We start from the raw sequence: 13,729 nt of genomic DNA, 5'->3' as shown, positions 1-13,729 counted from the left end.
TCATGGGATTTAGCCATGCTGCACAATCGCACCTAATACTACAACATGCACACGCGCACACACACACACTCTACACTTCAATCATAATTAACTAATTACATTTGATGGGGGGGGAGGGGGTAAGAAAGCACTGTTTTGAAAGTGAAAACATCACAAAAACGAGCTGCAGCTAATTCAAGTAGACAAAAGAGTGGAGTGTGGGGTGGGGGGTGGTGGTGGTGGTGGGGGTGCCTGGTGTTGTCGTCGGTGACGACTCTGGGAGACTCAGAGAATGGATTTCCCTCTCTGTGTTGCCATGGCGACAGCCCTGGATGGAGCATGACTGATTTCGTGTACAGCTGTGCACAGCGCCAGGGGAGAGAAAGGCCAGTGTGACACACACGCACACACACACATATATATATATATATATATATATATATATATATATATATATATATATATATATATATATATATTAGTGTTGTTTTTAGCATTCAACAATGGGAAACTAGCAAAACATTCCTGTTCAACAAAAAGCAGGTAGAGTATACAGAGCGCTGTTGTAAACTGGGAAAAAAATACGAACTTTAAACCATAAATACACCGCAAACTATGATCCCAAAACACTACAATATCATTTTTGACTCTTCTTCCATTACTGTGCTCTTAAAAATAACAAAAAAAAATTGATTTCCAAAATTGCACTCTATCCTATTTCCTGCTTGCGCCAATATTTGCTACTCCTGCCGTACAAAGGTGGTTAAATATCATCAGGGGGGGGTGATCTGATCTGACTAACATTTTGTTGACATGAGGATGGACAGAGCGTGCCGATGATAGCGGACGGAGAGAGAGAACAGAGAGGAAGAGGAGGAGGAGGGAGGGAGGGGGGGTATCTTCTTGCAGCCTGGCTGGAGGGTGGAGACTGTGGGAGCGGCAGGAGAGAAGAGGAGAGGAGAAGAGAGGAGAGGAGAGGGAGAGAGAGGGAGGATCTCAGCCAGTGGAGAGCAAGCGAAGAGCAGGACAACGTGGACGTAAGCTCGTCTCCGCCAGACTTGATGTCTTTTGGCTCCACGTCGGGTAAACACATTAAAAAAAGGTAAGTGTTTCAAAAAAAAAAAAATAAAAAAATCTATATCGTGGTATACCACAAGGTGTGCTCTCGTTTGATTGATTGCGATGCTACTGGTGGGTTTACATCAGGAATTCCCCCCCCCCCCCCCCACTTCCCACGAGCGGAAAGGAAAATTCCCTCAGCTGGATGAAATTAAATTCAGGGTTGAGGTGGGTGAGGGTAAAGCTGCGTTCATTGCCTACCGTTTTTTTCTTCCTCGAGCGTCATGTCGTGGTCAGGGGACACGGGGGGATGAGAGAGAGAGAGAGGTTGGGGGGGGGGGGGCGTTTTTTTCATCAAGCATATCCAAGTAAATTGTACACAGCACAAAGGCATTGTCGTGCTTTGGCTAAATCTCTTGTGTGGCGTATCGGGGCCTGTTTTAGCATTTCGTGTTCTCAAGGCCACTGAGACGCCGCCGAGACAAAACAGCAGAGGTTAACAAGTGTTGCGAAACATGGCAGCGACAAACAAGAGCGGGATGACGAGAGAATTGTTACGGGAATCGGCGGTCCCTCGGGCTGGGCCGGTGGTTTGTGTTTATGATCGGAGTTTAAACAGAAAAGGCTGGTTTGTCAGGGGGGGGGTTGCAAACGGCCTGTGGGCTAACGGGCTCGCAAGGATGACGCCGAGCTAAAGGCTTCGACCTTTTGTTTTTTACTCCTGACAAGAGTTGATTTTTTTTTTTTTGCTTTTGATAAGCTTGGGTGTACAGCGGGTTGGAATCCAAAGACATACAGTACATAGATAAGTCCGTATGGAAAGGAGTCTACCAAATACTCTTTTTGGCACAAAGATCAACCAACCAAAGTTGTCCTTAGAGACAAAATGATCAGATGTTTATTCATGTCTTAAAGTGATTAAAACTGTAGGAAAGTCTCAAGTCTTTGGACTGTCAAGATGTCCACGCTAAATAAAACGTCCCCCGGAAAGACTGAATGTTTCTTGTCAGTCCCCATGTCGTCCCAGAGATGGAGTTGTTCTGAGGTAGCTGTAGATCTTTTGTTTCAAGACCAAGTTCAGAATCGGAGGACTTTTAACTCTTTGACTGCCAGACGTTTTCAGAAAAGGGATGCCGTGGGTGCCAGCCGATTTAAGCATTTTTGACTGATCTTTCAAGGTCCACAGGAAAATATGTGTTTGGACTATGGAAACGCACATATTACCAAATGAAAGATTGGACTCTCATCTTTCATCAGAAAAAAAAGTTTGTTTCTACCTTATTCCGTTTTTCAGTAATCAACAATAGAAAATGGTTAGTTTCACCTCTGTTTTTTAAAAAAAACGTCTTTTAACGTCTTTGGCACTCCTCCATAGGATTTTACTAAACGTTATTTAACGTTTTTGGCAGTCAAAGAGTTAAGCTTCCAGGTCAAGTTAACACGTACGTAGATGAGGATTGATTGAAGCAAGGCCACAAAAAGTAACCAAGTCTCAACAAAACTTTAGATGCGTCTCTGAGTCTTAAAGCAGTCTTGAGCCTACCAGAACTTTAGAGAACATTTCTACCTACCCAACCAAGTCTCAATTTTGGAATAAGGTCAAGCCGACTAGGTCTGTTTGGATCTTACAGACAAAAACGGACGTTTCTTTGGTGTAGTTGGTGTTTAGTGAAAGATGAGACTCGTCCAGGTTGTGACTAAGTTCACATTGAGGTCCAATACTTGAGTCTACTAGAGTCTTTTAAGGTGCTTTAAACAAAAGTTCGAACAACCCAGACATGTTTTCTTATGAATATTGCTTTGAATGTCAAAGCGGTCGAGTCCTTAGCTCTAGAAGTCTGAAGGTGAGTTGTCCTGGTTCAGTCCTTGTTATCGCAGACATTATTTCCTTTCCAGGACAAGATCTAGAAGAATCAACAGACACAAATCTTGGATGTTTCTTCCAGTCTCTGGAACTGTTTCAAGTGGTGTTGTCAAGGTAAGGTCCACATCAGTGGTCTTCTGTTTATTAAGGTCAAGATCAATATGAGTCTTTCTGGAACTGAGTGTCACCATTTTGAAGACAGGCTTGAGTTCATGTGTTTTTGACTGGAGTCCGAAAAAAAAAATCGAGTCCTTCAAGTTGTTGCAAGTTTGATCAGCTAATTCTTACATTCTATGCAATCAAAAGACTACAAAAAAATTATTATCAAGTCAAGTCTTATTTGTCATAATCTCAGTTATCCAGGTTATGTCCATTGATTGTTTTCTTCAAGATTCAACAAAGTCCTCAGCTGCCAACTTTTTGGGTTACTCAATTGACCCAAAAAGTTGGTTTAAGTGATTAACACACACACACACAAAAAAAAACATATACTGTAATTGGGTTGCTTTGTGGGTTATTAATTTAATTAGACCCAACTTTTTGGGTTAAACAACTCAAAAAGTTGGGTCGGTTAATTTTTTACCCAATTCAATTGAGGTATTTAATTAAAACAACCCAAAAAGATGTGGTTGCTTTGTTGGATTATTAATTTATTTGGACTCCAGTTTTTGGGTTAAACAGCTCAAAAAGTTGGGTTGGTTCCTTTTTGACCAAATTCAATTTTGTTATTCACATTAACCCAAAAAGTTGGGTCAAACGAATAACCCACAAAACAACCCAAAAAGATGTGGTTGCTTTGTTTTGTTGTTAATTTAATTTGACTCCAGTTTTTGTGTTAAATATCTCAAAGTTGGGTTGGTTAATTTTTTACCCGATCAATCTCGTTATTCAATTAACCCAAAAAGTTGGGTCAAATGAATAACCCACAAAACAACCCCAAAAAAGATGTGGTTGCTTTGTTGGGTTACTAATTTAATTTGACTCCAGTTTTTGTGTTAAATATCTCAAAGTTGGGTTGGTTAATTTTTTACCCGATCAATCTCGTTATTCAATTAACCCAAAAAGTTGGGTCAAATGAATAACCCACAAAACAACCCAAAAAAAGGATGTGGTTGCTTTGTTGGGTTATTAATTTAATTTGACTCCAGTTTTTGTGTTAAATATCTCAAAGTTGGGTTGGTTCATTTTTAACCTAATTCAATTGGGTTATTCAATTAACCCAAAAAGTTGGGTTATTCTTTTGACCCAACCTTTTGGGTTAAATAACTCAAAAAGATGAGTCGGTCCATTCTTGACCCGATTTGGGTTATTTTTGACCCAACTACTTTTTGAGAGCAGTCGTGGTCAAAAAGTTTGTCATAACTTGAATTGGAGTCTCTGCGGTTGTAAACTGAAAGAAACATCCCTTTGAGCACTCCAGAGTCTCAGCAAAGACCCCCCCCCACCCCACCCCCCTCACTGCACTCTCAGCACAATCTAAACAAGGCCGGATGTTTGTCATATTGTTAACAGCCCAGCAGTCCGACACTGTTATTCTTGGTTGGCTGAGTGGTTCCAGGGGAGACGTGTGTTTATCTCTACTGCACTCGCAGCCACACAGTTTCAACATCTACCTTAACTCTTAACCCGGAACCGCAAGAGCGTCTTTTACATGCTCCAAAACCGTTCGGTGCTTGTTTGCTACCTTGAAAAACACAAACCCACAAATTGCCATCTAGCGCTCTGTAGCTGCTGCTCTTATGCATTGTTTCTACCCCACTTACCGCTCTGCTGTTACGTAACACACGATTTCAAGGTTTTAACCCTTTTAGAGCATGAGGCTATTTTTTTTCTCGACATTTCTCGCTTATGGGATTGTTCTTGATTGGTTTGTCGCCACTTGAATCCAACGGTGAAGACGAAGCGGGACGCCGCCGTTTGATCTCCTAAACATAAGAGAGCACAGTTGTGCTCCCTGGAGCTATAAACCTTCTCCTCCCCGCTGCCTCCTCAACTCCCGGGAGATGCATCATTTCCTGGGCCACTGCCTGCCCCCCCCCCCCCCCCCCCCCACACACACACCGCTCCACGCACCCCACCCATCCTTCTGGGGCCTAGATTAACCTCCAAGACACAACACACACACTACAGGGTATAATCCAGCATGGGCAGGGAGTGCTGAGGGTGTCGCAGATGTCCGGGCTAATGGAATGATGACGGGCGGTGGTGGGCCGACTGTGAAGCGGTGGGAGAACGTAGAGAGTCTTGGGTATTTAAAAAAAAAATTAAAAAATTAAAAATTTAATTTCATTGCCTCCGCCAAGTGCGAACTCGATTGCTGTTTGTCGGTCGGTCAGTTAGTAGGATGACGTCACCGATTCTTGGGAGGACGGACGATTTCACGGGACCTCAATGGTGGAAGCCTCACGGGTGATGTGAACAAATGATGCGTAGAAAGCAACCCCGCAAGCTAATGTAGCGTTCTAATGACATGCTAAAATATCCCGCCTCATTAGTCCCAATCGTCACAAACGATCAGCTTTGCAAAATCTTTTGTAAAAATAATAGTGTATTGATATTCATTTCATTTCATTCATCACGGTCAAGATGACCTGGAAAAAAAACTGTACGGCACAAAATGCCCCTCGTACCTTTTAAGGGTGAATGGTAATACTGTATCGTCTTCCGTTGCATTGTAATGCAACACTGGCCAAGTGACTTATGACACGTAATACCGTACCAAACCTTGCCCTTGACCAGAAGCGAGGACGCCGCACCGCAGTCGTCTACATCAACATCACGTCAGATAACAGTACGCCCAGATTATTAGCTTAGCGGCTACGGTAATCCCTCACAGAGAGGTTAGCATTTTCCAGTCATAAAAAAATGGAGAGCCTGGCTGTAAAGTTGAAGGGACAGTTTTCCTCCTGTCCTGTAGGTGGCAGTATTAAAAAGATGTTGTAAAGAAAGCTAAAAGAAGTAAGTGTAATGGTAGAGCCTTCTTTTTCTTACTTTGATTACTACAGTATTTTGATAACTTAGCAATCATTTAGAGCCATAGTTTACCTTAATTGTCCAAATGGTCTGACTTCAGCCTCTCAAAAGTAATTATTGTCTGACTTCTGTAGTCCTTTATGAAAACAGAATCATTTTGTGCGTGATCAAAATAAGACATTTGAAAGCAGCTGACCAAAGCAGTAACGGAATCCGTTTCAAAAATGTTTTGTGAGTGCGACATCATTCCGTCACATGTGATATAGCTTCATTGTTTGTTTGTTTTTTTATCACTACGCAATAACATAAAAACAACTCTGATACCCCGAGTGAAAGGGAAGAGAAAAACTTGTATAGTGAAGTTTTTTTTTTTTTGAGTATGGGTCTCTCTGTAGACCCTGGAAGCTTATTCACTCGTCCTCCAGGGTCCAGATGGCAGGGCCGGGGACACACGTTTAATTACCGCACTGTGATGCCGCACATCGGGCTTCACAACCAGAGGACGCTCCCCGCCTGCCCGATGGTCTGTATTTCTCTTTGACGCACTAGGAAAAAAAAAATCTAGTCAAGCTAATTAGCTTGAGAAGGAGGATGTGGGAGGGGGGGGTGTACAGAGCAGTAGATATCAGAGTAACAGATTGTCAGTCTCGATGGGGCCCGCAATTACATTATCCTTGGCAGGAAGTGCCCTGTGGCGCTCACATATATATGTCAAAATTAGTGCGTTAATTCAAGTTCCTTTAATGCCACTAACTTTTTTACAGCGCGATTAATGATTAATTTGATAGGATTAATTGAAAAGCTTGTACTGGGGGAATCCCAGTCGCAACGCAGCAGAGACGTCCGCGTCAAAATTTAGCAGTAATAAATGTAATAATAATTGATAAAAAAAAATGTGCAGAATTTCCCAAGTTATTTCATGATGAAGATTAGATAGCTCTTAATATGAAAAGAAAAATGCACTGAGCTGTCAGCAACGTCTTACAAACGCAATTATGCCATCTAGTGGCAGAAAAATGACCAACAAAAATCAATATCCCACTACAGTACATCTTTTTAATTTAAACACAATTTTATTAATGATTATGAAATTAGTGTATCAATGATTAAATGATGCAGCCATATTTATTTCTTATTTATATTTATATATATATATATATATATATATATATATATATATATATATATATTTCTTTATTTAACATTTTTTTCCACTTTTATTTTAACAAAGGTATAAAACATTTCATTGTACATTTGGAACAGGTATAACATTTGTGATTAATCGTGAGTTAACTATTGCAGTCATGCAATTAATTTTATCGCCTGACACCAGTATGCGTCTCAGCATCCCTTTCCAAAAGCACATCCGAGCTGTGTACTATGTCATTTTTCACATGGCTGCTCCCTGTAGGGTTAACATGCGACAGGAAGCGAATGCCTGCAAGCAAAACAGTCACAAGTTGGCGCTCACGTGACCGCCGCCGTTTGTCTCCCATTTGTGTTTGCTGTGTCAACTTTGAACAAGTAATGCAGAAAGAGGCAAAATCCTGCACCCCATATTGTACATGAGCTTGTATTTGCTCGCTGAGGAAAGTTTATTTTGCTGTTTGGCACTTTTGGCGAGTGAGGTTTTTCTCTCTCTCTCTTTCTCTTTTTTTCTTTTCTTTTTTTTTGTGCTAATGGATGCTTTTCTGCCGCGCTGCATCAGTGCGGGATTTACGACAGCCGGAATTCCCTTCCTCTGCAGATCTGCTCATGCGGAGTAATTGGTCCATTTATCAGAAGCAGCAGACAGCGAGCGTCACGTGTCCGCGGACAATGACGCCGTCGAGGCACGGGAAAAATGAGGATGAGCCACTTCAGCAAAGGGGTGGGCAATCTAAAGCACGTGGGCCACAAAGGGTAAAAGGAGTTCAAATTTGGTGGCCACGCGGAGAGAGAATTCACAGGAAAATGGCCGAAATCACGCAAAATGGCCGACTACCGATGTGTTTGACAACACAGGTTGTTGTTTGATTTCCCTGCATACGGTCATGATGAACACGCGTGCTGGATTTTGTCTAAATGGGGCGCACGGGTGCCGGATGCAGTCGCACGTTTTCATGTTTTTATTTCTGTTTCATACAGAGTGGGCCGAGCTGAACTCGCTGACTTGAGCTGGAGACAGCGAGGCGGAGTGCGGCGACGTGAGCAGACGAGGTAAGGACGAGCTTCTCTTTGTCAATGAGCGGTTGTGATGATTGACCGCCTGTTATCCATTTTTTGTCTTTATAATGTCCCGTGACCTTTTATTGCTGGCGCACACACGCGCACGCATGGTCATGTGATGACCTAAGTCAGTTTCACTTTGCAATGTGAAATTTGGGGGGCATGTCTATCAAGAATAGAACATTTTAAACAGGAAGTCGGCCATTTTGGTTCGAAGCAGCCATCAGTTTAGCCTGTCCTTCCAACTCGGGCTATTACTAAACATATATATATATATATATATATATATATAAATAAATAAAAAGTATTAATAATTCAACATGATTGTACTGTATTTAGAAAGCCTTTATGACTGCCAATCATCAAAATAACAAAATAAAATAAATTAAAACAAATATGGTAAAAAAATAATAATAAATCATTAAATAAAACTAAATAAAAATATACTAAAATTAGTAACAAAAGGATAAAACAAAATTAAATCAATAAATACTAATAATAGTAATGTAATGCAAAAATACCTGAATAAAATATATGAATATGAAAAATAGATATAATATAATACTAAAATACTGCAATAAAATGCTGAGGCAAGACCAAATTATGTACATAAAATCATTATGTACTAAAATATATATATAAAAAAAAAAAGTCTGAAAATAACAATAAAATAAAAAGCTGTTGATTGTGCTTTAGCATTAGCTTTTAGCTTGTGTGGGTTATTCCTGTTTTTTTTATCATCGTGTGTCAGTGCATGTCACTTTTAACGCTAACAAGGACAACAAAGTCCTAATTTTGTGCCGACACCCCAGAAACCTGAAAGCGCAACTTGCCGTAGCGATCTGCTGGCCCGTTTTCAAGGCCTCCCCCGAGCCGTGAAACAACGACCTCGATACAGAAGATGACTTTGACTCGTCAGCCACGCTCGGGAAGTAAACCTCGACACCGTTTTCATTCGGGAGTCGCAAAAGTGTGTGCGTGCCATTCCGAATAATCGATTATTTGGCCATGAATTCATGACCAACCCCAAATCGATGGGAGTTCGCTCTACTGTATTTATTTATGTCAAGAAGGTTTACCAACTTGGAGCAAGTGTGGTACATTTATTGACCTGCTGAGAAGGGGTGTGTGTGTGTGTGTTTGTGTGTGTGGGATCCATCAATGTTCACCTGCAGCGCACCAACTGAGATCAATCTTAAGCCCACTCAGATTCATACCGCTGCAGAGGAAGGACAAGCGGCGTGGCGGCTGGCGTAGGGTCATGGGGGCCCGTGCGATGTCTTAACGCCGCTGTCACCTAATCCGCCAGCTTCTCAGACTGAGGAGCATTTGCGGACAGGAAAAGCAAAAATAATTAATATTATAGAGGGTGCAAGTAAAACACATAAAATAAAACCTTTATAAATACAAAATTATATTATATAAAAAAACTAAGATAGCTTTTATTAGTCCCACAATGGGTAAATTTGCGCCAATTTGTGTCAGCAGCAACAGCGGATACAAATAGTATTATACTAAAAAGTAACACAAATAATCGAAATAACTGTACAATAATGAATACAAAACTAACAAAACAATTTTAAAAAATAGATCATGAAAAGTACAAACATAAACAATAAACAACAAAACTAAACAATTATTAAAACAAGTAAATACATCACCAAAAGCAACCTAGTCGGCTAAAGTCATACTAGCCCACCAGCGAGCTAGCCTCTCACCGTTTTGTGTTGTGTGCGCGTCCACATAACATAGTGAGCTAGCAGGCTAAGTCATACTAGCCTACTAGCGAGGTCGCCCAAAGACTAACGTCAGCGTCGTCCATTTTGTGCGGTGTGTGTCTATGTAATATAGCTGGCTAGTGAGCTAGCGGGCTAATGTCATAATAGCTCTCTAGCAAGGTAGCATCACACCATGTGTTGTGTGTACGTTCACATTATTCATAACATAGTGAGCTAGCAGGCTAAGTCATGCTAGCCCACTAGCGGGGTAGCCCACAGACCAATGTCAGCATCATCTATTTTGTGTGGTGTTTGTGTCCACGTAGCATACCTGGCTAGCGAGCTAGCGGACTAATGTCATACTAGCCCACTAGCAAGGTAGCCTCACGGTTTTGTATTATTTGTGTGTCCAATTGAGTGTAAATTGTTCTTTGCAAATGTTTTTAACAATTAGCTTCAAACATATTTAATGTATTTACAAACAAATCAATGCCATCACAATAGGGGGAAAAAAATAAATGAATAAAAGAAACCATTTAAAATACAACAAAATGCTTAATAGCCAAATAAGGACATATCGTGTCCGGTATATGTAATATATTATCAAGCCTCCATGTAAACATGTAATTTCTTAATAATATAGTAAGTATTGCTGCAGCCTTTGAGGTGAGATATTGTGTTTATTGATCCGTGTGACGTTGATAAAATATGTGCAGAGAACCGGGCCATATGTACAGTATTCCTAGCATTACTTCCAATGCAGTGATCTATTTGAAATGGAGCTGTGGACAAAGCAGTGCCCCCACCTCGCTCACCCCCAGCCCACCGCCGCCACCACCGGCTGCCTAGCAACAGAGGCCATAAATAAAATGGCCGCATGTGTGTGATCATACAGTGGGCGTGCGTGTGTACCGCGCGACAGTCTGGTGACGTGACGACCTTCTGTCCCGTGCAGACCGTGCCCATGGCGAGCAATAACACGGCCAGCATCGCACAAGCCAGGAAGCTGGTGGAGCAGCTCAAGATGGAGGCCAACATCGACAGGATAAAGGTGAATGGAGAGGGCGTGACCGTGACCGAAGCGTGACTGTTTTCATATCCCCCCCAATTAGCATATGCCGGAGCAGGAGGAATTCTGCCTAGCAACAAGTAGCAAATGCGTGCTATGACCAATTGGGGATTTTTCTCTCTCACAAAATGTCATCACATATTTGGCTTTTATTTTTATTTTTTACATTCATTAAATGATAAAATTTGAATATTTTAATTTAATTAACATTTGAATTTTGTTAAAATGTTACCGTTCTTACATGCATCTAATTATAAAAAAATGTAATATAAGGTTTATATTTACTTTTCTATATATTTTTTACATTCATACTTTATTTTTAAAATGTATAATTAAATATTTTTTTTATTTTACTTTAAATAAAATTTGCATTCAATTTTTTTTGTATTTGACATTTTATTTGCTTGTTTTTTTTATTTTTATTTCATTAAAAAGGTAGCAAAATTATCAAAGTGATATAAAATTATACAAATTAAAAATGCTAAATTATCCAAGTTATTCTATTTTACTCTAATTAAAGACGTTTTTTGGCCAGAATTTCTACAGGCAATGTCACACAAAAAAAAAAATTCCGTATGACGTTCTGATTTTCAGTACTTCCTGTTTCACTCTTTTTATTTACATCATCTCAAACTAAATAAGCATGCCACCATCTAGTGGTTAAAAGCGGAATCACACCCAATATGATAAACCAGAGTTAGACTTAAATTGAATTATTAACTGTACAATTTTTGGGGGAAATCTGGAAACCACATTGGAGGGGGCGTACTCTATTTGTATTAACATTTGACATTTCTAAATCCTTTTTTTTTTTTTTTCTACATCAATGTGTCCTTTTGCGATTGTAGGTGTCGAAAGCAGCGGCAGACCTGATGTCGTACTGCGAAGCGCACGCCAAAGAGGACCCGCTGCTCTCGCCGGTTCCTGCCTCGGAGAACCCCTTCCGGGAGAAGAAGTTCTTCTGCGCCATCTTGTAAAAATTTAATAAATAAATGGCGACACCTCTGACGCCATGCGCGGGAAAGTTTGAAACACGGACGTTGGGCAGGGTTGAAGATGTAGAAATCTTTAGGAATCTCATCCATGGATGAGAAGCGTTAAAGGGGTTTGTGGTGGCTTTTTTTTTTCGAGGCTGAAGCATGTTGAGGGTCGGTGCTTTGAGGATGGTGATGCTAATGGCGTGACGGTGGACGACTCTTCATGCTGTGACGTGTACAAAACTAGTTAAGTTTTTGTGGTTTTTGTTTAGAGGTGTGTGTACGTGTGTCGCGTGACTGGCACACTGTAGGACTGCAAACTAAACTTCTCTCCCTCCACTAGATGCCACCTGGTGGTTGAAACTATGATTTGAGTGGTTCCTCTTCTGGATAGATCTTTCTACAACCATGTGGTTTCTTTCTTTCTTTCTTTCTTTCTTTATCTTTTCAGTGGGATGTTTTGGAACACTATGGTGTGATTTTTCTTCTCGACATACAGTGCTGAGTAAGTTTATGGGGAGACAAACAAACAAAAGAAAATACGTCTAAGGGACGTTCTGTTTAACGACAATGTGATCAAGTCCGTCTCCTTTCCCATTACGCAAACCTTCTTTCTACTCTTTGTACAAAAACCAAACGATACGCGAGTAAAACTGTGATGTGCTGTAAAGTGTGGTCCTCCTCTGCTTCCTTATAAAAGAGAATGATAGAGTAAAATGCTTTGGGTCCCTTGGAAAGTGCTGTGTAAAAAAAAAAAGTACAAATTATACAAGAATATTTTAAATAAAGTAAAACCAAATAAAAAAACAAAACAATATTTACATACATCTACACACTATTTTTAAGTGAAAATAAAATAAATATATATAATAATAAAAAAATATGTATAAAACACTAACAAACTAAAATAATTCAATGCATTAAATTTAAATACATATGTTATTACTATCAATAAACAATAAATAACATATAAAACAAATTACGACCAGTCCAATATGCTACATAGCATAGCTAGCTAGCTCTCGAGGCCCCCTGGTGGCTGGTTGCAAAAACGGCAACAATTGAATTATTAGGGAACCAATGCATTCTTTTTCTTTACGGGTTGTATTATTATTATTATTTTATAAATTAAATATGCAGTCTGTATAGGTCGACTAAACCTTCTACTCATTTGCGATCGGTATTTTTTTCTCAATCCCCTAGTTTTACATGGTTTTCAAAACCCAATCCCCGTTTATTTGCGTTTTTCAGGTAATAAATAAATCATAGTACAGTCATTTATGCTATTTGCGGTCGGGATGAGTCCTTATCCCCTGTCAATCGTATAGGATCACTGTACATATAAAATATTTATATTTTTATTTTAAAAAAAAACAAAAAAACACCCTTATTATAACAATAGTATAAAATAATTAACCTATATTTCTTTACAACGACTCTTTTTTTACAGTGCACACTTATACATGACCCATCAGGATTTAGTATTAACTACCAAACTAAACATTATAGTATTATATGACAAGTATATATAACTTTTATGTACAAGTATCACTTCAATTGCATCAACATTTAAGTATGGCTCTTTATTTTCCTTTTCAGCATTTAAGTGCGTTATTGTTAAAACGGTGCCTCATATAACGGCATATAATATTATATGTACAGTACTTACGTGGGATAAAGCTTACACATACAGGAGATATTCAAGAAAAAGAAGTAATAAAACATTTTAAGGCGAAAGTGTAAAAAAGGATTTTGTCAGAAGTGGGATTCGAACCCACGCCTCCAGGGGAGACTGCGACCTGAACGCAGCGCCTTAGACCGCTCGGCCATCCTGACAGATATAAAGCCCATCGCCTAAATATTAATTATAGTGTATTACAGA

The 13,729-nt window shown here is 39.8% G+C and overlaps 1 protein-coding gene and 1 non-coding gene across 3 annotated transcripts; one reads left to right on the top strand and one right to left on the bottom strand.

The window, feature by feature from the left end:
* Positions 1-898: 898 nt before the first annotated feature.
* Positions 899-12,517, top strand: LOC144048333 (guanine nucleotide-binding protein G(I)/G(S)/G(O) subunit gamma-2). Of its 2 annotated transcripts, none has more exons than XM_077560185.1 (5): positions 899-1,081; positions 2,935-3,016; positions 8,003-8,074; positions 10,757-10,852; positions 11,719-12,517. In XM_077560185.1, exons 4-5 carry the CDS (start codon positions 10,766-10,768, stop codon positions 11,845-11,847), a joined length of 216 nt encoding a protein of 71 aa, XP_077416311.1. In that variant the 5' UTR covers positions 899-1,081; positions 2,935-3,016; positions 8,003-8,074; positions 10,757-10,765; the 3' UTR covers positions 11,848-12,517. The 2 variants fall into 2 exon arrangements, with proteins under 2 accessions (XP_077416311.1, XP_077416320.1); XM_077560194.1 differs by having other exon boundaries at positions 10,697-10,852.
* A 1,083-nt stretch (positions 12,518-13,600) lies between these two features.
* Positions 13,601-13,683, bottom strand: trnal-cag (transfer RNA leucine (anticodon CAG)). The gene has a single exon. It is a non-coding gene; the product is annotated as a tRNA-Leu (tRNA).
* Between the last annotated feature and the right edge of the window lie 46 nt (positions 13,684-13,729).

Source organism: Vanacampus margaritifer, chromosome 1 (genome assembly GCF_051991255.1).
Source record: "Vanacampus margaritifer isolate UIUO_Vmar chromosome 1, RoL_Vmar_1.0, whole genome shotgun sequence".
NCBI classification, from domain to species: Eukaryota; Metazoa; Chordata; class Actinopteri; order Syngnathiformes; family Syngnathidae; genus Vanacampus; species Vanacampus margaritifer.
The sequence above is the reverse complement of the archived record's forward strand: the minus strand, read 5'-3'. Positions and strand labels throughout refer to the sequence as shown.